This window comes from Leptinotarsa decemlineata, unplaced genomic scaffold (genome assembly GCF_025532065.1).
Source record: "Leptinotarsa decemlineata unplaced genomic scaffold, Ldec_3_MD MMD2_P_RNA_scaffold_6, whole genome shotgun sequence".
Taxonomy (NCBI): domain Eukaryota; kingdom Metazoa; phylum Arthropoda; class Insecta; order Coleoptera; family Chrysomelidae; genus Leptinotarsa; species Leptinotarsa decemlineata.
In genome coordinates, this window is record NW_027412533.1 from 6,129,025 (window position 1) to 6,156,357 (window position 27,333).

The 27,333-nt window shown below is 33.2% G+C and overlaps 1 protein-coding gene and 1 long non-coding RNA gene across 5 annotated transcripts in view; one reads left to right on the forward strand and one right to left on the reverse strand.

Moving 5' to 3' along the window:
* The window catches only part of LOC141480094 (uncharacterized), a 50,067-nt gene extending 25,877 nt beyond the window's left edge, over window positions 1-24,190 (reverse strand). For 2 of the 3 annotated variants that reach the window (XR_012464159.1, XR_012464160.1), the window contains exons 1-2: window positions 23,905-24,190; window positions 846-1,651 (exon numbers count right to left, since the gene is read on the reverse strand). This is a non-coding gene — a long non-coding RNA (uncharacterized lncRNA). Of the gene's footprint in view, window positions 1-557; window positions 1,652-23,904 lie in introns of those variants that run through there. The other variant, XR_012464158.1, reaches the window with a different exon arrangement.
* LOC111510879 (cytochrome P450 6k1) overlaps window positions 1,853-27,333 on the forward strand; it is a 52,165-nt gene continuing 26,684 nt past the window's right edge. Inside the window, exon 1 of one of the 2 annotated variants that reach the window (XM_074169886.1) lies at window positions 1,853-1,882. In XM_074169886.1, the coding sequence (XP_074025987.1) occupies window positions 1,865-1,882 (18 nt within the window). In that variant the 5' untranslated portion in view covers window positions 1,853-1,864. Of the gene's footprint in view, window positions 1,883-22,498; window positions 22,645-27,333 lie in introns of those variants that run through there. The other variant, XM_023166832.2, reaches the window with a different exon arrangement.

Sequence of the window (27,333 nt, forward strand, 5' to 3'; positions counted from 1 at the left end):
TACTTCCAGATACATGCATAGGAAAAAGTAATTTTCAATCAATTTCATACAATTTTATTTTCATATGAAACTGGTTGTTTGGAAAGTACAATTTCTTTCGTATAATTCAATGTTCATGTGAAAGAAATTGTTTCTGGAGGACTTATTCTTTCAGTTTATATCTCAAAGTAACTTTTATGTGTGATCTACATATTTTTGTGAGAAGTTTATTTTGAACCTAATTGTTTTCTTTCTCCTTTCGGAAGTTTTCTAGAAAGTACGGAAATGAAGATGTAGAAGGCCAAAAAGCTTTTTTTTTCGAAAACTAATTACTCCTGAAAATATACTTCTTTCAATTGATTTAATTCAATTTAATTCAATTCAATTGATTTTAACATGTAACAGACTTTCCATAAAAGCTGGAAAACCAGAAACAAACAAAGATATTTAAAAGAAATGGCAAATGTCCAAATCTATAATTTTGTGATATTGATCAATGCTCTCATGCTCTCGATCATTTCTTGATCGAGAGCATGAAAGCGGTAGGGTAAAGTGGGGCAAAGTGCGACAAAAGAGACAAACTGTGTATTGAAATATATTTAATACATTATCTTTTGTTTGGTCTCAAAATAATCAACAGTTTTTCTACTCTTGATGGAAAAATAATAATCATATCAAATAACACAAAAATACTTCTGAATAGCACATTTAGGAGATCCGTCGGTTGTCAAAGATATCCCCGTTTCTGGGGTACCACTAATTTTAAGAAAATTGATTGATCCAAGGGTTTCAACCCTTAAAACCAACCTCGATTTGACCGATTAATATTAGAAAAGGAAAACTGGTTTCAGAATTGTTCACCTTACCTTTCTTCTGGGCGGATCCCTGGGCGACGACGAATTTCTAATCCAGGCCTTTTCTTCGGTCGGGTAGGTAATGCACAACACAATTTTAATAATATTTTATTGGTTTTCGATCGACTGTGGGTTTTGAAAAATTTTGAATATCGAAGATATGTTGACCCGTCGTTCACCGTTTTGTTTCTGCCGAGTCAACGAGATAAGGACTTTGTTTTCCTGCACCAGTTTTTGTCGTTTATTTTTTGTTTAAAAGGTATCGCAGCAGATTAGACCAGTAAAATTTGAAATGAAATTATTGTATGAAGAAACGAAATAAAGAAAATGATTCTTGAAAAATAGTAATATATATTTTTCCCCAGATATTGACTTTATATACATATGAGCGAAATATTAACAAAAATAATAAAAACTTCTTAAAATATTTTTAGGAAAAACGTACGAATCAACTTGCGTTTGGTGAATTTTTTGCTTTTTTCATACAAAGGTAAAACAATTTCTGTCTTCCAAACCAACTGTCGCCGAATCCAGCTCGAGTGAAAAATAAAAATCGTTGTGACCCTCACTTCTTTTACGTAAATAACTTATGTCGTAAGAACTTTTTTCATTGTCTATTACGAGTTACCCAATATAAAGTTCAACTTCTGCTGTTTGGCAGTAAATTTAACAATCACAAAATCATCTCCTTCTAGTTTCTCATGGCAGAATAGTGGAATATCACTTTCGACGAGTGCAATAGTTTCTCGCATAATTTGTTTACTGTGCTGACCCATTGACATCTAGCGAAACCGATTTCGGACCGTTTTGAAATGGATCTAAAACAAACAAAAATCTAATTAATGTTATCATTGCCGCCAATGACAAGTTGGGTGAAGAGGTCTCTGACAAATCTTTAAAATGTTGCGTAAAACAAAAAGTGAAAGTGGCAGTGTGTGTTACATGTGGAAATGTCTTCCACAGGAGCTGTCTAGAACGTCTCATAAGTTACATGAATATAGATGAAACACGTGTTATTTCCTGCCAAGTAGATGATGGTCTGTCTAATAGTAAGTCTCTAGAGCTGACAAATAAACTCATTAGTGAAGAAATCATAAAATATTTAAAAAATGAAGTAGACCTCTCAAAAACAATCATAAAAGAGAAGGATGAAAATTATGCAGTTGTGTTGGAAAACAAATGCCTTTTGAGCGAAAAAATTATCATATTAACAGATAAAAACCAATCCTTGCTAAAACATGGTAAGGAATGCTCTAAAACACCAAGAGATAAGATTTCAAACACAAAACAAGGCACTGATAATTCCACAAAAGATGTTAATGATGAAAAAAACATCCAAATTGAAAAACTCCTAATGGATATCAACAAGGGTAATCGAAATGATATTATTTGTGGAAAAAAGGAAAAAAAAAACTTTTCAGCTCAGTAGCTCATCACAAGACATGATGTGTCTTCTGTAATTACACAGGCACAAAAAAACCTAAATAAATACATTAATCTGGAAAGTAATCCACCCTCAAACTCTCTTTCTAAGAAGGAAACATGAACTGAAGTAGTGAAAAGAAAAAACAAAAGGAAAAAACGAGGAATCTTGTAGAGGGGTACCTAAGAGTGTGAGTCTACATGTTTTTAGACTGGATCCTCACACAACTATTGATGAGTTTTCTAATTTGCTGAAAAATTATTTTCCTGAAGTAAAATGTGAGCATTTTACTTCTCGATTTCCAGCATTGTATTCATCATTCAAGGTGACAATATTTGAAAATAATTTCAAAAAAGTCATAAACCCAGAGGTTTGGCCATTTGGTGCATGTGTAAATCAGTTTTTTATGAAGCGCAGGGAAACCACCACAATAGTGTGATATTTCGACCAAATCTTCTATTACTTAATACACACATCGGAAAAATCTAGGGATATTTTTATAACATACTAAATATCATGAAAATAAATGCATGAGGTCGTTTAATTTCGATTAAATTGGTACACTCGACCACCCTGTATATTTCTATGGGTTGAACAAAGCCTGCAAAAAATGGTAACTAATCTTTTATCAAGTTTTTTACATATGTGAGTTTTCGGCTGAAATGAATAATCTGAAAGTGTCGGATTTGTACATTCTATGCAGTTCTTGCTCAGCAATTAAACTGGAAATATTGTGCTTTAACATGGAACGCCATCACTTACCATTGGCTGAGATGAATAGAGCTGTAGGGCTTCTTCAAGGTGGCATGCGACAAAATGATGTAGCTCTTCGTTTGGGGGTCTCCCAAAGTGTTATCAGTCGATTGTGGCGGCGTTTCCGTGAAACTGGCAGTCCAGCCGAACAACATCCAGGGCGAGGACGCGCTACAACTGCAGTTCATGACCGATTTTTGGTCTTAACCGCAAGAAGACAACCGACAATCACAGCACCTGAGTTGGTTAACGTGTTGCAGCAGACGCATCAGGTAACCATTGGTCGTGATACTGTCAGAAATCGACTGCATGAAGCAGATCTCCACAACAGAAGGCCACTTAGATGTCCACCTTTGTCGAGAGGCAATCGCGGTAGAAGATTAGAGTGGTGTCAAGAACATCAAAACTGGGATGCAAATGATTGGGCCACAATTTTGTTTACAGACGAATCCAGATATGCATTTCATCCAGATTCTTGTCGAGTAAGACTGTGGAGACGACCTGGAAATAATGAACGTTTGAGACACGTCCAGGAAGTCCACACATACATAGGTGCTACAGTAATGCTATGGGGCGGAATCATGATCGGCGGCAGAACCGATCTCGTTTTTCCAAATCGCTCCCTCACAGCTCGACAGTACCTCGACACCATTCTTCTACCTATCGTCCGTTGCTGGTGCTGTTGGTGAAAACTTCCACCTGATGCACGATAATGCTCGTCCACATGTCGCGCGTCTAGTGACTGACTGGCTCACCAACGAAGGAGTTGCCATGGCCAGCACAATCACCGAATCTGAATCCCATCGAGCATGTGTGGGACATGCTTCAACGAAGAATTACTCTGCATATGGGGAAAAATCACACAGCGTTTCAATTGAGAGAGCTTTTAATCGCTGAATGGGCAAATGTACCTCAACAAGACATTGACAATCTCATTTTGTCGATGCACGATAGATGTAGGGCCGTAAAAAACCAGCGTGGAGGCCATTCTTTGTACTGATTCCAATTTTTTTGTATTATGATTTTTTTTCGGGGTGCCAAAGAAGAGCCATATTTTTTTTAGTTTTGCTTATATGCGCACTCAGTATTTTTGACCATTTAATAAATTTTGTTGTAAGTTACATTCGTTTAATAATTACCCGTCAACTTTTTTTTCCCTAAAGCGATCTAAAAAAAATTATTGCCATTTTTAAAAATATCCCTAGACTTTTCCGATGTGTGTATAAATACATTAAATAGTGATAAAGCTGATTTGTTATACAGCGATCACTTATCCCAATTCACGTTTCTACAAATTTTATGTTTTATGTGGAAATAGGAGTAAAATATAATCAATTAAACTTCTCACATATCGAAGGTTATAAACTAACTAGTTTCTACTGGAGACCAATTATGAAATGAAATGAAATCCATAGATGTATCGAAATTTTGTGTCGAACAACACTGAAATTTGTGCCGATTCCTTTAAAACAAAACATGGCACAAATATTGTTTTAAACTGTTTTAGAACTCCTAGTGGAGATGCTGATTTATTTTTAGATAAGATTTCTGAGATGTTAGACTGTCTGTACAAACCCATAATCCATTTTATACTCTGCGGTGATTTTAACTTTGACATGTATGCAAACGAAAATTTTAATTCATTGTGTACGGTTTTATCTTGTTTTGTTTTAATTCCGTTAATAGGATGGCCTACCCGAGTAACGGATACCACATCAACAATAATCGATCAGATTTTTCTAATTTTTTCTAATGGTGGTACTTGCTGTGTTTTTGACAACAATATTGTTGATCATAGAATAGCACTTTAAGAGCTGGATACTTTGAATAAGGATAAAGTCGGTCATGTCAAAAGTGAAATAAAGATAAACTTCAATGAAAGTAACATCATAAATTTTAAAAACTCCTTGATTTATGAACAGTGAGAAAATGTTTACAGAATTACAGATTTTAATGAAGCTTTCAACCTATGTTCATATTAAAAAGAGTTCTTCCTGTAATTATTGTGCCTTTGACGCATTAGATTAATATGCCATTTACAGTAGGTGTTTTTCCAAATCATTTTAAAATTGGGAAAATTATACCCATTTTCAAAAAAAGGATCCAACATCAATGGAAAATTATCGCCCTATTACGGTCCCCTGTGGATTGTCTAAAGTTTTTGAATTCACATTTCTTGCACGCCTCTGTTCATTTTTAAATAAACATATCATATTAAGTCAAATGCAACATGGATTTCGTTCCGAAAAATCAATAAATACAGCAATGTTTTCATTATTAAACAAAATCCTAGAATATGTAAATGTGGGAGAATTCCCAGCCGTGATTCTTTGTGATTTAAGTAGAGCATTTGACTGCGTTAATCATAAACTTATTTAAAAATTAGAAATGTATGGTAAAAGAGGGGTTTCTCCCTGTTGGCTGACATCATTTCTGGAAAACAGAAAACAATATGTGTCAGTTCAAGTTGAGGGAAAAATTGAAATCTATAGAGTCAATTCCGAATATTGGAATCTAAGTATGGGAGTGCCACAGGGTTCAATAACGGGTCTTTTATTGTTTGTACCCTATATAAATAAGATTGAATCAGTAGTTACCGAAGGTCATTATACCTCTTATGCAGATGACTCTTTGCTAGTTATAACTGCACCAGATACAAAAGAATTAGAAAACAACTGTGCCAGAATAGTAAGGCGGATATCAAATTATTTCAATAACAACCATTTATTTTTCAAAGCGGAGAAAACAGATGTTATTCTTATTCACAACTAGCAGAGTGGAAAACATACATTTCATGGTGAACAATGTCAGCTGCTAAATATATATTATGCTCAAGTAGAATCAAGACTTAGGTATGGTATCCTTCCACCACAGCAGGAAACGTTTTTATAGCACAAAAGCGAATTCTGAGGTGCATGCAAATTTTTCTAATAGAGAATCATGCAAGGCACTTTTTAATGAGTACGGTGTTTTAACTTCAGTTTATATTTTTGAACTGTGTATGTATGTGTTCAAAAATAAATCAAAATTTACAACAAATCTAAAACTTCACCAACATAATACTAGAACCAAGAACCATTTACATTTGCCATTAGCTAGATTCAAAGTAACATCATGTGGACCAGAATACATAGGTCCAAAGATATATAATCACCTTCCAGATTATTTAAAGGCCTTGAATAGTTTTTCACCGTTCAAAAAATTAAAAAAAAATATTTATTAGAAAAATGTTTTTATTCTTTGCAGGTATTCTTTGAATAATGCATAGTCATCTTAGTTTAAGAGCATGAGCCTGTCTTTCTCTTTTCTTTCCTTTTCTAATTTGTATTGTATTGACACTTCCTATACAATTTTATTGTCATACTGGAAATAAAGAATTATTATTTTTATTATTATCATTTTACATCCAGTTACCAAATATTCACTAGTTACAAATATTCACGGGATATACTGTGACACTATCACATTTAAATCAATAATGAATTTATTTCCACCAAAAATATGGAAGTGTCCAATCTCCATATAGTCTTTTTCAACTACAAAGTTACTTTTTTAATTCTTTTCTGTCAGTCTTCTTCGGTAATATTAGATAATTTTTCTTTAATTAGCTCTATTACCTTCTTATAAAATTTTGGAAAATTAATTTTACGTCTGAAGCTTTGCTTCAATTTTCCCCAAATCAACTCGATGGGATTGAAAACAAAAAATAGGGGGGATGTCTCAGTATGGTGTGTCCATACTGGAGAAGTTATTCGGAATTGAATTTCCAATATCAGACCAGAGTCCTATTGGACAAAAACACAAATCTATTTATAATGTAACTAGTTGATAGAGATTTATTTTTCATGAAATATCTACATATACTGAAGATATGAGTGTTTGAATATATACACTTTTTTCAATGACCTATGACCTCCAAGAAATATTTCCAAGGTATACTTGCATAGTTTGATGAATAGAGTCGCTGATATATTTTCCTTCCACATTACTACGCATTTTTTACCGGTATGGCATCTGTACCTGCAATATCAACTTATAATGGCCGTATGTTTCTTCTTTCTCTCGAATTTCTCGTATTGTGAACCCTCATTAGAGCCCCTTTCTTCCGCAGGATATCATTAGAGTTTCCTGCTCCCAGTTCAGATCATACAGAAAGATAGATCATTTCTGGAGTAGTAGAATAATGAAAATTGTCTCAATGTTTCAGAAGGATATACGAGTACATGCCTAGTGAAATTCAAGAGTCTCTGCATGGAAATCATTGAAAATTTGATCGGTAGAATGTCAATGAATTGGGTTAAATTTGGTTATACGAGAGTATCAATTATTGAGGGATAGGTTGATTGTGGTTGTTTATGTAAAAAAACCTGAAATTATATTCCAGCTACATCTTCTCTATTAGGAGAGTCATGAAATTCTTCCATATAGGGTGCCGTCCAACCTGGCTAATCTTGAAATTTTGGGTTGTTCTGTTTCCAAATATTAAGGATGAAGACAGCCAGAAAACGGTAGATTTAAAATATGGATGCTACTTCCAATATTGAATATACATAAATATAATTGCGATATATCAAAAATGAAATTAATGGCACACCTTCCATGAATAGTAGAATAGTTGAAAGTTTGCAACGTCAGGAAAAGTTCACAACTTTATCGAAACTGTTTTTCGAAAGTGGTTGACAATGCTATTTATTAGATATTTCATATAAGGAATTACATTGTCCAAAATGGTGATGCCAGATTCGAAATCTATTGAAGAACAAATAAAATTGAAAATGAATCAAATGTTAAAGTAATGTCTGAAAAATGTGCAAAAATGAATAGCCAAAATTGCCAGATTGGTAATTTGTGAAGAAAATAAATTATTGCGACATGAACTAACATAAATTGACGAAAAAACAATGAATATCATAATAAGAAACTCATTTCGGTTTATCCTAATAAATGTTCATCTGCTGACAATAATGAAGTTTTATATAAATTAATTTCTTATATCATGGAATGTTTGTGTGGTTGTGTATTTTTCAATTCAGATGTATAACAAATTTCAATAAAAATGTATATAGGCGTCATATCAGGTGATCTAGTAGGTCAATCTAAGGGATCACACCTTTCTATTTATCAGTTTGGATTGACGAACCCGAATGGGTTTTCAACTGCAATATGACATATCTCCTTATTACGACAAGCTGGTTCAACAGTTTCTAGCTGTCAGTTATGAAAACAGGTGGATGGGTAACCAGCTTGCTGGATCATCCGATGTGTCCTCGTTAGATATATTCGTGGGGATTCTTAAAATCACATGTTCCTGAATGTTGCATAACCCTAGTCTATTCCAGAGCTTATGGTTAGAATAGGGGAAGCTCCAGGAACTTTAATGTAGTGAATGAATTTGTGAGAAAGCTTACTCATTGTCAGGAAATGAATGGTGAACATTTTGAATACCAAATTGGATGTAATGAAGAGAGTTTTCAATATATTTATACTTTTTTTCTGGATAGTCAAAAAGAATATCAAACTGTTAATCATTCAGGAATGACTGATCTGATTTCCAAAAATGGAACAATATTGAATACAAAATCATAATTCTCATTGAAAAATTGGCACCATTCTACTTTGAAATCTTGTTTCGTTCACATACGAAATATGGTTAAATATTCTTGAGCTTTGAGTAGTGTACTATTTTTGAACATACTGCTGATTGAATGTTTCAGATACTGAGGTGATCTGATATTGTAGACATATAGGGTATTGCTAAATCTGTCTCGATTATCATAAACTTTGCCGACTGTTTCTGAGACAAAACATACTGTTAATATTCAATAACTTTTAAAAATTAGTCGATATGAATCTCTTCTAACATTCCACACATTTTTCTCAAAAATTGTGTCAAAATGTTAACTTCTGGATGGGACTATATAAATTTTATTTACAAAAATGAGAAGTTGAAAAAAATTACAAAATTGAAGAAACTAAAAGTTAAATTTTCCCTCGGTTATCTTAAAGGCGCGATTTTGTTCCATCCTTTACATAAAAGAGGACGTATGCTTCTCCACTCACAAACGACTTTGGTGAAATTGGTGACACGTGTGAATCGTTGTATTTGTGCCACGCGCTAGTATACGGGTGTCTGCAGTATGCTGTATAATGTCCTCTGTTAGTAGTCCCACTGTGATTTAAAAGTGCATATAGATTATAACAAGTAGCCACATTTTCTCCTGCAAAATTGTCCATATCCAATCCTTCTAGAGGAAATTCGATGACATCATTCAATTTGCCTCTACTTTCCGTTGGAGAGAATCTTTTTAAATGTATTACTAAAATATAGGGAAACTTGTGGATTGATAGGGACTTTATGCATTTTCTCCTTTCCTTGCATTTCGAACACGTCGGTTTTTTTTTTTCTTTTTCTTCTGGATTACATAATTTTTCAAACGATTGTGATGATTTTCCGCTGACATGGAAACATTTTTTGTTACGATCGTCCAACCAGGCGATGATGAAAATTCAGATAATTGTTAAGTGTGTGATGTCAACCAGGTATTCCAAAATTGCCAAAGCAATATTGGATCATCTAACTCATTTCACAAAAAAAAGTTGATCAGATATCAATATTGAAAAGTCCACTCTATCAAATTTTTTGGACTTAGAGAGTAGAAGTCAGGTTGCTATCTATACTCAGTTATTTCTCCCAGGCCTTCGATAGTGTAGATCACAATATTATATTGATGAAACTAGAAAATTGGGTTTAACAAAATACATATTCAACATATCAAGAGATATTGTAATTAATGTTTTCAGGGGTATTACAATGATCACATTCTTCATTATTCGTGAATTTCACTGGTTGTTGTTTTTGAAATTTGTCAATTCACATCAAAGATAAAACTTGTATCAAACACCAGACCAGAACTGTTGAACTCTTCTCGACGCGTGTTTCACCCGCCTCCAGAAGAGTATTACAGTGCTGATGTTTGAAAAAAGTGCTTGTTTTGGATTGTGAATCATCAATGTTTACGAATGATAAGAAGACATGTGGGTAAACCAAATCACTTGATCAAAACTTCGTAAAAAGAGACCTAAATAAAGGTTTCGGCTTTTGAAATTTGGGAGAAAGTTCAGCACCGGAAAAATTTACGTAAACATATTCAATAAAATATTTTAATGGTGCAGCTTTAGCAACATTGGAATATATAATTTTAGTGAAAGAGTAAAATAATCAAAAGGTCCAGGTACTCGACTGGTCATTATTTTTTAATAACAAAAGGATTGTTATCAGCTATAATATCCCAAGGACATTGATAACTAACGAAATAATTTTATCACAGTTTTCGAAAGCAGGTTATTTGGTAACATCTCGACGCCGAAGGCGGAGGGATGTTACCTAAAATAACGTGCTTGAGGAAGTTGTGATAAAATTATGAGTTATTTATCAATGTTCGAGGGATATTCGGTGAGAAAATTTTTTGCAATTCGAACAAAATTATTTATTGAACACACAGTTATTAAAAGAACAATTCGTATAATGATATTCCGTTGATCTTGCTTTATTTGCCTCGGTTACTGCATAGGTGTTTCCACGCATACTATTGATTATTTGGTTATGATTTTGTCAATTGCCGCATCATTTTGAACACCAAAGCGAGGAAGTGACATTTTCGAAATAAATTTCATTTACTGAAATGTCAAACAACTTTATTGTGTTGGTTGCTTAGCAATGTCATGACATAAGTGATAACTACCCGTGAAAACTATCCATGGGTAGTTATCAGTGTAATGATGGTTTCATTGGTTATTTCGACACACATGACTAGAAATAGACAAATTTGATAGGATAATTTTTTTGGCAAAAAATTTTCAAAAATAATAAAATAATTTTCTTTAAATAAGCTTCTCAACATAATTGGTTTTGTGTTTTGTCGATGTTTCAATTTTATACTCACGTGTGGAGTTCATGACGATAATATATCAAAGCTGGGGGAAAGAGACGAATATTTGGATTATTTTTTATTGGTTATTTTTGGTGGTAAGAAGTGAGAACCTTTTTCTGTATCGGGCCAGACTATATAAGTGTGCTCACTTCATAATAAGGGAACCGATTTTGTGGAAAAATATCTTTTAAGTATAAATGTGACGAAGTTGATGGGTTAGGATTGAGATCGACAATGAACGATAACCCCTAGACATTGGAACATCAACGAAAACTTAGGGTAGGGGGGAGAAATGGCGGTCACTCAAAGAGGACATTATGTTTTTTCAAAATCATTTATTATAAATCAAATTTAAGAAAAGTAACGAAGTGTTCAATTATCAAGTTATCAACAATTCAACAACAAAAGCATATATCTTCGATCTACTAGTAGTAAGAAAACATTTCTTGAACAAATACATGTTTGAGCGGCATTACCCCTGACTTTGGATAATGCCGCTCAGGGTACGGGGTAATGGGATCAACCTTATATTTTATTCAATTAACTAGTTTAGTGATCCAATAATTTTTCTGAAAAGAGGTTTATGGGGTAACAGATTCAATTTTTCCTTTGAAAAAAAAGTTTTCTTGCCGCCGTTTCGAATTTAGTTGAATTCTTCTTTAGGGCAAACGAATTCGTTTGTTTCATTTCGTTTTGTGTTGGTGTTGCCTCGGAAATTTGGTTGTTGTAATGTTTTTCATTTTTTCTTGAATATGTATCCAATACGGCGGATGGTTTTTAAAATAGTAATATTGTTAGCACGAAAAAACTACTTTTCGAGCCCTGAAGTAGAATTTGATTAAATTCGAAACGTCGGCAAGAAAACAATTGTTTTTATAAGAAAAAATGATCCCGTTACCCCACCAACCTTATATTTTATTTTTGGACACATAATTCACAGATGTATCTATTTGGTGAATCCCATCCTGAACATATAGCATGAACCCAGAGCCCGCAGGTGGTGCTGTGATACCACAACTCGTTACTCTTTCCAAATAACAATACATTTGTTATAATTTCTATCATCCACATTCATTTCGTCATCACTGTCATCGTGGCAAAGGAACTCTTCATCTTTACTTTCTGAAGAACTTTCTTATAAAATTTTTCTATTGTAAGATTTTTTTCAAATGTTTGTTCTTTTCTCTGCCAACATTTTTTGGTCTTGATTTATCATCATCTTTTCTTCTCTTTTCTTTATCCTCGAACATGATTTTCATAGGAGTCGCAGTTAATATGCTACCACGTTCTTTTCGTTTTCTTTGATCTGGTTTAGAAGATGGTGCAATGGTTGGTGTCGTTGTAATAGCAGCGAAGGATACCGAAGTTCTTTGCTCATCAACAAGTTATTGGTTAGAAACAACTGCCAAAACAGATCCAGAGCATTGATCCTTATTTCATGGAGCTGCCAAAGGAGATGTATGTCCTGAAATTATGGTCAGACAATCAGACTGCACAACTTCAATATTCTGGACACTTGGGTCTTGGTTGTCAGCGATTTGTTCCGATTCTTGTGCCATCAGCGACGCTGCCAGAAAACCTTGATCAGTGAAAACTTTCGGGTTCAATGGGTAAATTCCTGTGGCTCGAAATCCAGATTCTGCTTTACTTATATTCGCAACTTTTACGCATGCTTTTTTGAAAAGACGTGCAACATCGTATGAAGTTATTTTAGGCATCAAATGTGTCTGTAGCATTCATGCCTATGAGCAGCTTTCAGAAGCCCATAAAATGACATATCCAGCGGCTGTGTTCCGTGAGAACTTTGCAAATGGTGCGAAATGTTTGAGCTAAGTGACAAATCAGTCTGCGTTTATCCAGCCGTTTTTAGAGTTGGTGTATAATGCATCAGCTGGTGCATCTTTTTCTAATAAAGGCGTAATTCTCTGTCTAGCAAAAATAAACATAGGCGGTATGAAGTTACCGGCTGCACTCATCGTACACATAACTGTTTATGTTGCTTCCTCGTTCGCTGCTTGTAACAGACCCGACTCTTCTATGTCCTTTTTCGGAGAGCTCTTTTCCAGGGTCTGTCATCGTGATAATAAAAGTTTTCTCAGCATTCTAATGTTGTTGGGAATAAATTTATGTTGTTCCATTAAGTCGCCTAGTATATCATAGAAATTGGTTATTTTTTTTTTGTTGAAAGCAGAAATTCTATTTAAGCTTGTCTCTTCAGGTTCGCGTATAGAAACTGAAGGATTGCGTCTCATAAAGGCGTATTCTCAATCAAATCCAGCTGTTTTGCTGCTTTGATCAAAATTTTTTTTGATATTGTTGAGTTCAGAATATTTGAAAACAAGTTTACGCTAATCTGCGACACTCAGTCCGTAACATATCCAACCCAGAAACTTGACTTGTTCGGAAATTTCAGTTTCCTTCTCTTTGGTGAAAATGGGCTTGCGTCTTGAGTTGCTCATGTTTTAATTTTTTAGTTGATCCCTCAGAGTATTAAATGGTATGTTCTTTTGCGACCCTAAGAGTGATCTGTTACCACATTTAGCACTCATACGGTATTGACGGAACACCGTCACCGTCCAAGAGACATTGGGGAATGAGAAGTGCCGAATGTATTGAAGCTATTCATTTCCAACTCTCAGGCTCATGGTGGCTGATGAGCCTGAGGTAGTTTTTTTCGACCATCGGAGTAAGAAAATATTCGTGATTGAGTTTTTAGCTCCGGGAGAAACGAATATCGTCTGAAAAGAAAAGGAAAAGCGGATGAAATATCGAGATTTTCTCTTTGAACTCCGCAGGCTCTATCCAAACTACTCTGCTGAGATGGCTGATTATTAGAGTCGTTGATAAAGTGATGCCCTTTCTATTGTCAAATCTCAAGATCATGCCGGCTTGCCGCACTTAGGCAGAAATATTGTCCGAACAAATACAGAAGACTGTCATTTTTGACTCATCGCGCCTGCTTGAGGTACATGATTCTTGTACCCAATGATCACTTATCTCACGGTGTGGGGAGTGCTCATTGGTTGATGATGCTGGCGCCCACCCGAATGTGTCGGGGAGAAACCTTCGGGAAAAAAAAAGATTCAACTGGTGCTATAGCACATTTCTGTTCATCCAAGTCGAATCGATATACATTAACAGATGTGTTATAACTTACAATTCACAAAGATATGCAGGTATGTACTTTGAAAGGGGATCAATAAATTAGTAGTGGCATAACGTTTCAAGAAAGTTCCCTTCGAGAAAAATCTAACAGTGATTGACTCACATAAAAATTGATTCAGAGCAGAAAAATGTGCAAAACGTTGCATCGATGAAACAGCCCAATACTACTGATAATATCTATGGCGGATCTAAACAAAGCCATCTAGTATTGCATCATGAAAGCAAAGGTTCTGTCTGTTTGAAATCTGTTTTCCGTTAACCTCTAATAATTTGCAGAGAGAAGTGATTTCTATGTTACATCACCTTTCTTTACATTCTCAATTCGTAGCTGAGAATTCATTACCTAGAATTTCATCATCATAACGCTGATAAATTATATTTTTCGTCTAAAATATTTTGTTGTGCGATAAGTTCATATCGTGAATCAGGATGTTGGCAATTATGAATCTAATTGAATAATATTTCATCACTTTTATCATTCTTGACTGATATTTATGTATAACAAATGATAAATAAGAATACCATCCACTATTATAATGCAAATGAGTGAAATTTACATATTTTGAAAAAATTCTCAATTTTTTCTCATCAATGAATAAATGAAAATGTAATAGTTAACACTTACTGACACAATTTACTCTTAGTATTTCACTATGAGGGTTTTACAAAAAACGTGTTCAGATGTACAATAGCTTTCTCGGGAGAGAAATGAAGTTATTTATAATATACAACTATTCAACTACGTGAAAGACCTAATATAATCAATAATTTACTGTGTTTCAGTGAAAATAGAAGAATACGATTTATGATATTACTTAGTAGTATATAGTAATTCATTATAGATATGATTTTCTGTTGAGAACAGATCAAGAAGCGGCAAATTCGTTCACTAGCGGTGAACTGAATTTATCGGTTCCATAGTTTTCAAAACGTTGTTTCAAACTTTTTTGGAAAAGTTTTGAATTCATGGTGACTGTTTCTCTGTTTTCAATTCGTTCTTTGAATGTTCTTCCAGTTCGACTTGATCTATCGGTCACCGAACTCTTATTTTTTGTTAACAAGCATGCTCTAGTTATCTTTGTTTTAATAATCCGTGTACACATTTTTATTTTGTGAGAAGTTCGAATTATTCAATTTTTCGTTAATCAGCCAACATGAATAGTATTCTCCCACCCAATATATCAAAACAAAGTAGCAGCATTCAACAATATGATCTACAAACTAGTAAATGTGCCTCTGTCTGATGTGCATTTCAATAAAGAACTGTATGTAATAGGAAATATTATTGAATACAATATTATTGATATTTCTCGTGATATACTTCTTATTTTGAAATATTCCTGACTTGTCATAAAAACGTACTATTGTATTCTACTCGCGAGAAATGTCCATTAATCTCTCGAATGATTTACGATACTCGCCAGCTATCGCACCACTACGAACGATAACCCTCAGAAGTCGAAACTTGTGCGAAATAAAATATAACAATGAAAAATTAAATTTAACGAAGTTTGTCAATAGAATAATTTGTATAGTCTCTTTCAAAAAATGTTAAAAATAAATACACACAATTTGAACATAAGTTCACATGTTATGGCAATAAAATATGACATATCACAGCATAAAATATGATTCAAAGTATAGGTGTCAATATAAATAACAACAAACAAAAAAATATCGCATATATTAAATCACAGCAAAGTTCTATTGTAATATTCATCCAGATTGTAGTACGGTTTTTTTGCAAGGGCATCTTTAACAAGATTTCTGAAGTTTTCATACTTTCCTCTTTCCTAATTTCGTGAGATATGTGATTATACAGCTTTTTACTTTCATAAATCAAAGAAAACTTCTGACCTGTTTTTGGAACAGGAAGATATATTTTATTTTCTGTTACTTGCCGGGTTATGTAGTTTATACAGTGTCACCATTAAAGTGCGCACCATATGGGAAACTTTTTTTTCGAAAAGTTTCAATGAAGTTTAACTTCAGCACTTGTTTGTGCTTTAAATTTAACTCAAAATGATGCGGCCAACTGCGACTCACTGACGTTCAGTGTTTGTGAAATTCAACTTTTTTTTTGAAAAAAATTGAAAAAGTGCATTTCTAGATTGAATTTAACAAAAAGTTGCTTGAAAAAGTTGTGTCTACGGCAATTTTATATCCATATGCCGAATTTTATGCAACTAGGATAAAGTTAACGTTCTGGACAGATATCCCCTTTATTTTAAAAAACAAATTCGGTTAATTGTCATCAATTCATGTATACATAACAAACTCATCATGGAATTTAACTTTTCTGATACATTTTTACTCATACGGACATTTTTAGAGGAAAATTAAAAATTTGCTATAAAAATTTTAACATGACTGGTGCAAAGTTTTAATCACCTGGCTATTTTCTCAAACAGATTTCGAAAAAGCAGAGGCAACTAAAAAAAAATGGAAATGATTTCGATAGAACTATTATCATTATTTTAAATTTTAAACAACAATAATATTATAGAAAATACAAATGGGTACAGAAAATTACTTAATGATCTAAATGAGGTTGTCAAACACTTATAGCCTACATTTCAGTATGTCGTCCTCCACGTTCAATACAAATTATGGTTCTTCTACTGACATCTGTAACTGAATTTTTAATAAATCGGGGATTTATATTTGCACAGCACTCGCGAATGGTATTTTCCAGATGTTGTATGTCAGTAAAAGGTCTACTTCGGTACACTTTTTGTTTCGGGTAACCCCACAAGAAAAAGTCTAAAGGCGTTAAGTAGGGTGATCTAGGTGGCCAATAATGTTCTCAGTTACGTCCAATAACTTTGCCTCTGAACATTGGTTGGAGGGACTGTTTTGCAGCAACCGTGTGATGTATTGGTGCGCCATCAAGCTGATATCATAGGTCGTATTCAATATTTAAAGGCATATTATCTAAAACTTCACTAACCTCATTATTTAAAAGGTTGTTAAGGAATGTTAAGTTGGACTTTCTCATCATATTTACTTGGAGTGTGCTTTTTCTCAAATTGATTTGCTACGGATCCTGTTTCTCTGAATTTCGACATTATCTTTGACACAGTAGTATGTTGAACATTTTTTCCTGGATGCCGTTCATTAAAAATGTTAGCTACTTGCCGGTATGGTGTATTTTCACCACATATTGAAACTATTTCTATTCTTTCCTGATGAGACAACATTATTGCAACAATAGCTGTTAAAAATTTGACAAGTAAATCAACAACTTGACACTACCATAGCATGCATTTTGTTTGTCAAGATCTACTTTAAAATTTTATTCAACGTGATTAAGCATCCTTACCGCCCTAGTTAGTGTTTATAAATAATCTGTAAATACTGAATATTGAAATTTTTATGTAATTTCAACTCTAGTAATTTTATTAATACTTATTGCAGTTTTTGAGTTGTGTCTGCTTTTTCAAAATTGAAGGTACTGACGTTTGTTTAAGAAAATATCCAAGTGATTGGAACTTTGCATCAGTCCTGTTAAAATTTTTATAGCACATTTTTAATTTCTCTCTAAAAATGTCCGTATAAGTAAAAATTTATCAGAAAAGGTAAACTCCATGATGAGTTTGTTATGTATACATGAATTGATGACAATTAACCGAACTTGTTTTTTAAAATAAAGAGGATATCTGTCGAAAATAAGCAAAACGTTAACTTTATCCTAGTTGCATAAAATTTGGCATATGGATATAAAATTGCCGTAGACACAACTTTTTCAAGTATTTTTTTGTTAAATTCGATCTAGAAATGCACTTTTTCAATTTTTTTCGAAAAAATAAGTTGAATTTGACAAACACTGAACGTCAGTGGGTCGCAGTTGGCCGCATCATTTTTAGTTGAATTTAAAGCACAAACAAATGCCGAAGTTAAACATCATTGAAACTTTTCGAAAAAAAAAGTTTTCCATATGATGCGCACTTTAATGGTGACACTGTATGTTCCGGAGTTCCAACCATATTATATTTTTTATAAGTCAGTTCCCAGAATGAAAATACAAGTAACAGTAAGAATTTTTTCTCTCAAAAATAATGATCTGCATGACTTACGCACTCCCATCTTGCATAAGTAACTAAATGAAAAAGTTGTTGACTGCAAAATCCCCAGAAGGCAACTCAATCAGGAAATGATATACCATTTTTGTTGTGGATGAACTCAGTTCATTTGAAACTATTTATTCTAAGTGCATAATATCCTGATGTCAATTTTCTATTCAAAGCTGAAATATGATGGTCAAATTTTAATTTGTTATCCATGAAGATTTTCAGTAATTTGGATTCGTTTTTATTCTCAAGAATATGTTCATTCAAGTATAATTCGTTAATATCACAGATGAAGGTGAGTAAGTTTCATATAAATGATATAAAAGCACAATTAGTTCGCGTCATATCATGTTTTTACAACTTATAAATCACTAGAGACAGTTTCTTTCATATTTGAAGTATTTTTTTCCTTGCCAAAGGAGTGTGGTGTCATCCGCAAGCTCATGATTTACACAATTGAGAGCTTTGGAGAAGTCGCAGAATACTGTAGCTACCACCTCATCATTATTGAGATGTGTGTAGACATGTTCAAGAAAAGAAAAGATTGCATCATTTGTACATTTTGCCTTCTGAAATCCAAAATGACAGCTAGCTAATATATTGTATTAAAAAAAAAAAAGGTAATACTCTTTTTTATCAGTTTTTCTATAATTTTTGAGAGTGTTGAGAGCATGGAGATAGGTCTGAAGTTATTTGGATCTTCTGCATTACCGCCTTTGAAAAGAGGAATTACAAGTGCTGTTTTTAGACACGGAGAGGAGTTTCCAAGGAAAAAGGATTTATGTATAGAGAAACCGTGAAGGTTATTTGAAATTTTTGGCGATATTTGTTAAAAAATGTTATGAAAAATTAATTGTGAAAATATTTTTTTATTGAGTGTAGCGATCTCAAGTTGGCCGCAGAAATTTTTATGCCCTGTGTGATCCACAATTTATTATCTTTTTTAATCTTCATTTTCCGTTTGGCAAAACATTAATCAAAAACTCTGGTTAATAATCCAAGAAAGGCGCCTATAGAATCGCTTGTAGACAAAACCTCTTCCATGCAGTTTGCTTGCAGTTGTGTTTGAATTTGTTAAGATTTTAGGAGCTACATATTCTACTAAACTTGAGTGATTTTTCTGAGTTATAAATTCTGATAGGGAATTCTGAAATTATATCTACATGGTCTGCTAGACCGAATGGGATAACACTGCACGTCAATTTTTCTTCCTCCGGTTTTGTGCAAATATAGTCTATAGAAGTAGATGAGTGTTGTGAGATTCGTGTTGGTTCTTGAACTGACATTATAATACTTTTTGAGTTCGAATGGAAATTATATTCTAGATTTCAACGAAATCAAAAAGTATACGCGACGTAGGATGCATCTAGCCCCGTCAAGTAGGTAGGCTATTGTTGAAAAATACGACTTTGGTTATCACGTATTCATTTGTTCCAACATTTCGCTTTCAAACAAATGTTCCTGTTCAAATTTCTCGTTATCGGGTGATAAAATTGATTTAATTTGAGAATTGATCTTTTGTTCTCATATCGACGATGCATTCAGTTGAGAATATTCCAGGATATAATCTTCAGAAATTTTCTCAGACGAAAGTCCGTTTTTTCGAACTGAAATTTTGTTATTGTTGAGCGATATCATCGAGCAACCAGTGATAGATGAAACCAGTCGTCCTACTACGGATTCGTGGTTTTATCATATCATACACGTGTCGCGGCTTTTATAAAACCCTTTATAGTGAAAATCATACAATAAACTGTATCAATTAGTTTTAATATGAATTTTCAACATGTATCGGTCAGTTCTATTTAATTATAATAAAACCACTCGTAGTTTTATTATGCTATTTGTTCTCATGTTATTGCTCAATACCAAAGTTTTCTTGAACAATTAAAATTTAACTTTGAGATTTTGAGATTTTGTGGTATCATTTTCGAATAACCCGCGTACAGATTTTCGAAGATGATTCAATTTTCATTAAGGTGACTATCACTCCAATAATGAATTTTAATTATACAGGGTGTTCCTTAAACACATGCTTATATTTAAGGAGGTAATTCTTAGACCCATTTTAAGAAAAAAACTTTCTATGAACGTATGTCCTGAACGCCTTAACTTTTGAGATACAGGGTGGTAAAGTTTTCAAAAATAATCAGTTTTTTAATGATAACTGAGATATTTTTGTAGACATCTTTGGCATATTTGGTTCATATGTTCCATGCCTCAAGACGCATTTTCTGATGTACACAAATTTGTATTTTTTCAAACAGTGGCATCCCTACGGGTTTCGCATCGAATATTTTTGGGGAAAAAGTACTACGCCAATGCTTTCTTTTCAAAATAAAATCATTTTTAAAACCCTCATTTATTTTTGAGAAAATTTGATCTCCTGGTATTTCTTTGTCCGACGCATGATTTTCACTCAAAAAAATAAAAATCGACAGAAAGCAAATTAAGAAATTAGATCAATTCTAAAATGAATGAGAATCTGAAAATTGCTTCATAACGCATTACCAATTCCCTAATAATATTTGAAAACATAATCTGCAAAAAATAAATTTTTCACAAAAACGAGTTTTATTTTATTTTGTGACAGTAAGTCTTAACGAATAGCACAAATTTGTTAATTAGTAATAATACCAAAACTGATTATAAAAATTGTTGGAAGTGGCCACCTGCACTTAGTATGCATGCTTCCGCCCTTCTACGCATGGAATTACACACCCGTTCAAATATTCCCGGCGTATTTCGTATAGTTTCACACGAGGCAACTATTCACTATCTTAAATCTTCTAAAGTATTAACGGGAGTTTTATACACAAGAGTTTTAAGGTGACCCCATAGAAAAAATCTACAGGGATTTCAAATCATTTTACATAGTAGACAATGGAAGTCCGAACTAGTGAAATCAATATTAGCTATTGACGTTTGTACATACAGAGAATTCGTTTTTTATTGCTATCGTGGGTACGCTGTTTTTTCTGCTTTTAATCTTTAAAAGAAATCACATATCGACAAACTCCATATTTCCAAGAGGTGCAGTAAATAAATTCTGCTACACGTCATTTATTCCAGGATAACTAAATTTATGTTTTCAAAAATTATTAAGCGGTGCTGCGTTATGACGTAATTTTAATTGGGAACAGTGCATCTGACAACAAATAAATACCTTTTGGATCCTCAATTATTTTGCAACAAATCTGATCGCTTAGTTTGCTTTCTGTCGATGCACGATACCGCATCAGATTTTTAAGGAATTTATCCTTAAGTAAAGCGATTTTTAATTTTTTGAGCGAAAACAATGCGTCGGACAAAGAAAACCCAGCAAATCAAATGTGCTCAAAAATGTATGGAGTTTTAAAAATAATTTCTAATTCAAGATAAAGCAGTGGCGTAGTATTTTTTTTGCCAAAAATATACATTTCAAAAATCGTACGTACGCCACTGGCAGAGAAAATTAAGAAAATTGTACATCAGAAAATGCGCCTTGAGGCATGGAACATATGTACCAAATATGCCAAAGATTTATTCAAAATTATCTCAGTTATTATTAAAAAACTGATTATTTTTGAAAACTTTGCCACCCTGTATCTCAAAAGTTAAGGCGTTTAGGACATACGTCCATAGGACGTTTTTTCCTTAAAATGGGTCTAAGAATTACCTCCTTGAATATTAGCATGTGTTTAAGGAACACCCTGTATATTTCATAATGGAATTACCACTTCTTCGATTAACTTTCAATAAACAATCTTCATTTCGAGATCGTTTTGTCAATTGCCCATTGTAGATGATTGTACATGTTTACGTTACAAAATTATTTTATGCAAACCAATATCTATATGAATAACGGTAAAACAGATTTTTTTTTAAAAACAGATATCACATTTATTTCGAACTGGATTTTCCAACAACGTTATATGATGTTTTGTCAAAATTGACCTTCTCACAATATTAACCGTTATATTATTTTACAACGAATGATGTGTTTTCAAAACTGAAAGACTGTCAAACAAATTATGTAGTGCAAAATCAAAATGATTCGTGGGAATCCATTTGTCTGAGTCCCATTATTATAACTTGATGGAAGTGTATTTATTACTAGGTGATTATTCTGCATACTTCTCAATTCCTTCATCTCTCTAGATGCTGAGAAAAATTTTAAGAAAAAAATTAAGGAACAACACGAAAAACTCATTTATTTTGCATGAATGACCCAATTCGGTGCTCACCATTCACGATTAACGATGTTTTGAACATCCTTTGACCTGGGTACCATTTTATTTTTTGATGAATTCGAGAAATCAAGAGATGATAAAGAATTATCTTCTGAAAAGGGGGGAGACGGTATTAATTCAAACAATTTCAACTCATTTTTTAGTCTTTGAGTTGGTGATGGAAGTTTGAAGATTGTGCATCGGGCGGTTTTCAAAAAAGTGGTTTGGTTTTCGTTCCAATTTGAGAATTACGATAAGGTAATCATAGGATTTATATGAGTGATGACCGAAAATAGAGGTTTTGGAAAAGATTTGATGTAATATTTTTAGTATTTTTCACAATTACCTTACTAATGAAGTCGCTTAAGTTTTATTTTCCGTTTTTTTTCAGCAGAAAATATTTCAGTGAGCAATTGTTACACGTTTCTCAAAATTCGTTTCTCATTATTTATTTACACGATGAAAATAATCAGGTCGAATAGGCTCATAACACAATTCTCAAAAACCATTAGATGAATACTGAGTAACTGAATATATTTCTGAATCAAAGAAACTGCTATGACAATAATTATGGATTCGAGAATCGAAAAAGAATACAACTTTCATTGAATCTGTTTGCAAGAAAAATGTACGTCTGGAATTATGAAATGAAATAGGTACAAACTACAATCCACTTCTACAGAAATGCTCATATTTGACAAATGTCATCTTCTATGTTGATGGTTTATCTAGATATTGAAGGAAATTAGCTTCAGGTATAATGTCAGGACAACTTTTGGAAAAACAATTATTTTGAGATATTAGAGTAACAATAACCCCTATGTGTTTGATGAGATTGAACAATTTGAATACATAATAAAGTTACCAAAATCAAGGATGAGAAAATACATCAACTGATGATCACATAATGAAGTGTAATCAAGTAATCAAACAAAAAATTTCAGGTATCCATGAGAAAAAATAATCGCCATATACTTTTCTCACAGTTGATAATGTGAACACGCATCTGGTTGCCATTGCTGAAAAAGTTGAAGATGGAAGAATTGACGTGAGGTGAAAATATCTTGTGTATTGGACTATCTAGTGTGTTTTGTTGAAGAAAATCAACAATTTTTTCTACAATATTTGAGTTCAAAGCTGAATAACCAAAAATTCAAGTTTCATGAAACCAACGAAAATGAAATCTGCACAACACCAGCTGCACAACAGCTATTTGGAAAATTGTAGATGATTTACATTGTTCTGTCGACAATAACAAACTTTGTCTTTTAGTGTCGCTGGACTACTCTAAAGCTTTTGATCGCATTAACCATTCCCTACTTCTGGCAATACTATAGTACCTGGGTTTTCTCTCTAGCGTAATAACTCTGTAATCAATCATTCTCAGTGTGTCGTACTCAATAACAAAAAATCGGCTACCTCAAAATAAATAATGTGGTCCCTCAAGAATAGGTTCAAGGTCCACTGCTCTTTGTCTTATATACTTCTCAGTTCTCACAGTATCTTCTTCATACTTACATGCATTGTTACGCCGACCATACACAGTTGCATTTAGACTTCGATGAAAATTCACTCAATACTGAACTCGATCAAATGAATCATGATCTGCACTCTCTAATAACTGAATCAAGTAAATACTGTCTCTCTGTGAACTCATCTAAATCTTCTGTTATGCTCTTCGGTAAGCCAGCTGCAAAGAATCGTTATAGCGAATTGATTATTATTTCCATCGATGGGGTTCGATTACCAAAAAGAGATGTAACGAAAAATTGAGGCCTTCATTTTAGTAAACATGTTTATCAGTTTTTTTATCGACCTTTTTTGGGTAATTGTTACCTTCCACAATCTGAAAAAATATAAAAATTATAATGGAGAACTTTATACAAGTGTAGAAGGGCAAACTTTTTAGTTTGTTTATCAGATTCTTAAAAAAAATTATATGAATCTGAAACAAGTATACTCGAATAAAAATATTTTGAATGAAAAAAAATTAAATTTTACTTTGCGACGCACTGGAACTATCACATACAGATACTTTTTACGGTCCGGGACTCTTGAAATCTGACAGGCAGAGACTTCAAAAACTGCAGAATTCACGCATAAGACTTGTCACAGGCGCATAATTTCATGAGGTCATAACCACTGGAAAACCTGCTTACATATTCACTAAATTGTCTTTCAGAACCTATATAAATGATCTGAATTTGAGATTTAAACATCTTTTGACTGCACCTAAACATAAAATCTCTTTTTCTCGAGGTTCTTTTTCTTATAATATTGTACGCTCATATAATCAACTACCCATCGAATTTTAATCACAACCCACATACTTTCAAAAAAACTATGATCAGATATATGTTTAAATCTGGTTCTCTTCTTTTATACAATTTGATCAGTTGATACCGGTACTTGAAATTTATTTACCATAAATATATTAAAAATATCAAAATTATCATTATTTATGTGTATGACATGACTTTTCAAATTTAAAATATCTAATTCTCATTTATTTGTTTTTCTCCTCTCTCTCCTGCTCTTCACCCATTCTTTTTTTTTCAAGTTCGATTGCAAAATATTTTGTATTAATATGAGTTAGCTGTTGCTGGCTGGATGGAAGAGCAATATCTGCCGTGATTTATCATGTGCAGATGTTGAATTCTGCCATTTGTTAGGTTAGGTTAGTATCTCTTGTACTGAGTAACCTTTCAATAAAAGTATTTTTTTTAACCGAAGTATGCGCTGGTCAGGCCCTATCCCCCAAAGCCCCAATACATTCGGGAGGGCGCGCCAGCCTTATCAACTAACGACCATTCCCTACACCATGGGGCAAGTGATCATTGGGTCCGAGAATCATGTGCCCTGAGCAAGCGAAGGGAGCCAAGAATTGTTCATACGGACATTTTGAAAATGTCCGTATAGGACGAAACTGCGGTAACGTTAGTTACAAATGAAAGTATAAAAGTGGTAAAAAACATATAATGTTTCATTTATTTTTTCTTCATTATGATTTCCTACCACGTAGTAACGGCTACATCAAAAAAAAAATCAAAATTTATTCAATTCAGATTAATATAAAATATAAACCGTTACAACTTACATCTATGAAGGGTCGTGGCTATCTAAGCCAAGCCACGAATCCAATACAAGCAATACATTTACAAACTAAGATGAACCTACTAAATAGTTCTGGAAAGTCCTAGAAGGACGACCAAAATGATGAACAGTCTTTTAGCACAACTAGAGCATCAAATACGAAAGAAGAAACAGAAACAACAGCTTGTGACATTGTTTTGAGTGATTGCAGTATGGTGAATTAGTCAACTATTCAGTATTGTTTCCAATCTGTGGTAGTTGTGATTGATAAACGTTTTCAATTCTATATTCAATTTAGTATAACTTCTGATACATTTTAGTGACGGTGGTAAAGAATTGTAGAGTTTTGGTCCAATGTATGTGATAAATTTTTGATTGTGAGTAAGTCGGCATGGTGGAACCTTTGCAATCTGAGAAGTGTGTAAACGAGTATTATATATATTCTGAACAAATGAACTCGTAACATTGGCTGTCCATAATATACAACGGAAAGTATATAGTTTTCTTACACTATATATTCCACTCTCTTCATATAATGCTTGAGTATTATAGAATTTATTCTTTTTGAACATAATTTTTATGAGTGAGTTTTGGATCATTTCTAAATTACGTAAGGAAGATTTGAATATTCCGCCCCATATTATTAGACAATACCGTAAAATGGACTCGGCCAGGGCATCATATACAGTAAGCAACATTTTTCTACTGACAACATTTCAGAGTTGATAAAATTTGTAAGTGAGCTTACGTAATCTTTTTACCGTATAGTCAATATGATCATTCCAACGAAGGCACTGATCCACTAGGACCCCTAAGTATTTTATTGTATCAGTTTTTTCTATGAAGGGACAAGTGCAAGAGAGTCTATCGTTTTGGCAAGTAACTTTATGGATTTTAATCTCTGTAATAGTGGGCTGGTCCTTCTTTGTTGAGGAGAATGTAATAAATTTAGTTTTTTTGACGTTAACACTCAATAAATTATTACTTAGCCAGTAGAAAATTATATTTATGCCTACCTCCGCCTTTCTATGAGCTTCTTCCCATGTGGTCCCGACAAAAGTTAATGCTGTATCATCCGCAAAAGAAGTTATATTACCTTCGAAGTCCCTCACTGAAAAAATATTATTTATGTATATTAGAAATAAGATAGGGCCAAGCACCGTTCCTTGAGGTACGCCCCTGGTTATTAATAGAGGTTCACTAATTGAATCATTTATTTTAACTCTCTGAATCCTATTAGACAAATAATCCTCAAAGATGTTTAATGCTACTCCTCTTATACCCGAATCATATAAACGCTGAAGAAGTATATTGTGATCCACCGTGTCAAAGGCCTTAGCTAAATCTAAAAAAATAGTGATAGTTTTGTCTTGATTTTGAAAAGAATTGTTAACTATAGTAACTACTTCAAAGATGGCTTTTTCAGTGGACCTGTTTTCTCTGAAACCAAATTGACATTGAGAAAAAAAATATTATTTTCTAGGAAATGCACCATTCTTTTTTTTTATACATTTTTCCAAAATTTTTGCAAAATTGTTTATGAGTGTTATAGGTCTATAATTAGTTACAAGTTTTTTATCCCCAGACTTAAAAATTGGTACTGTAATTGATTCTTTGAAGGAGGCTGGTATTTCTCCTACTACGAAGATTAAATTTAATATATGACAGAGGGGTATGGCAAAGTAAGTGTGATACTTTTCAATAATATGAACAGAAATTCCATCAGGTCCAGGAGATGTGCTATTTTTGAGTCCAGCTATAGCAGTGATCAGTTCTTTAGTTGTTATCGGTTGAAGAAATAATGAGTTGCACATGTTTACATGGTTTTCAACAATAGTCGTTTTGGGTTTCTCG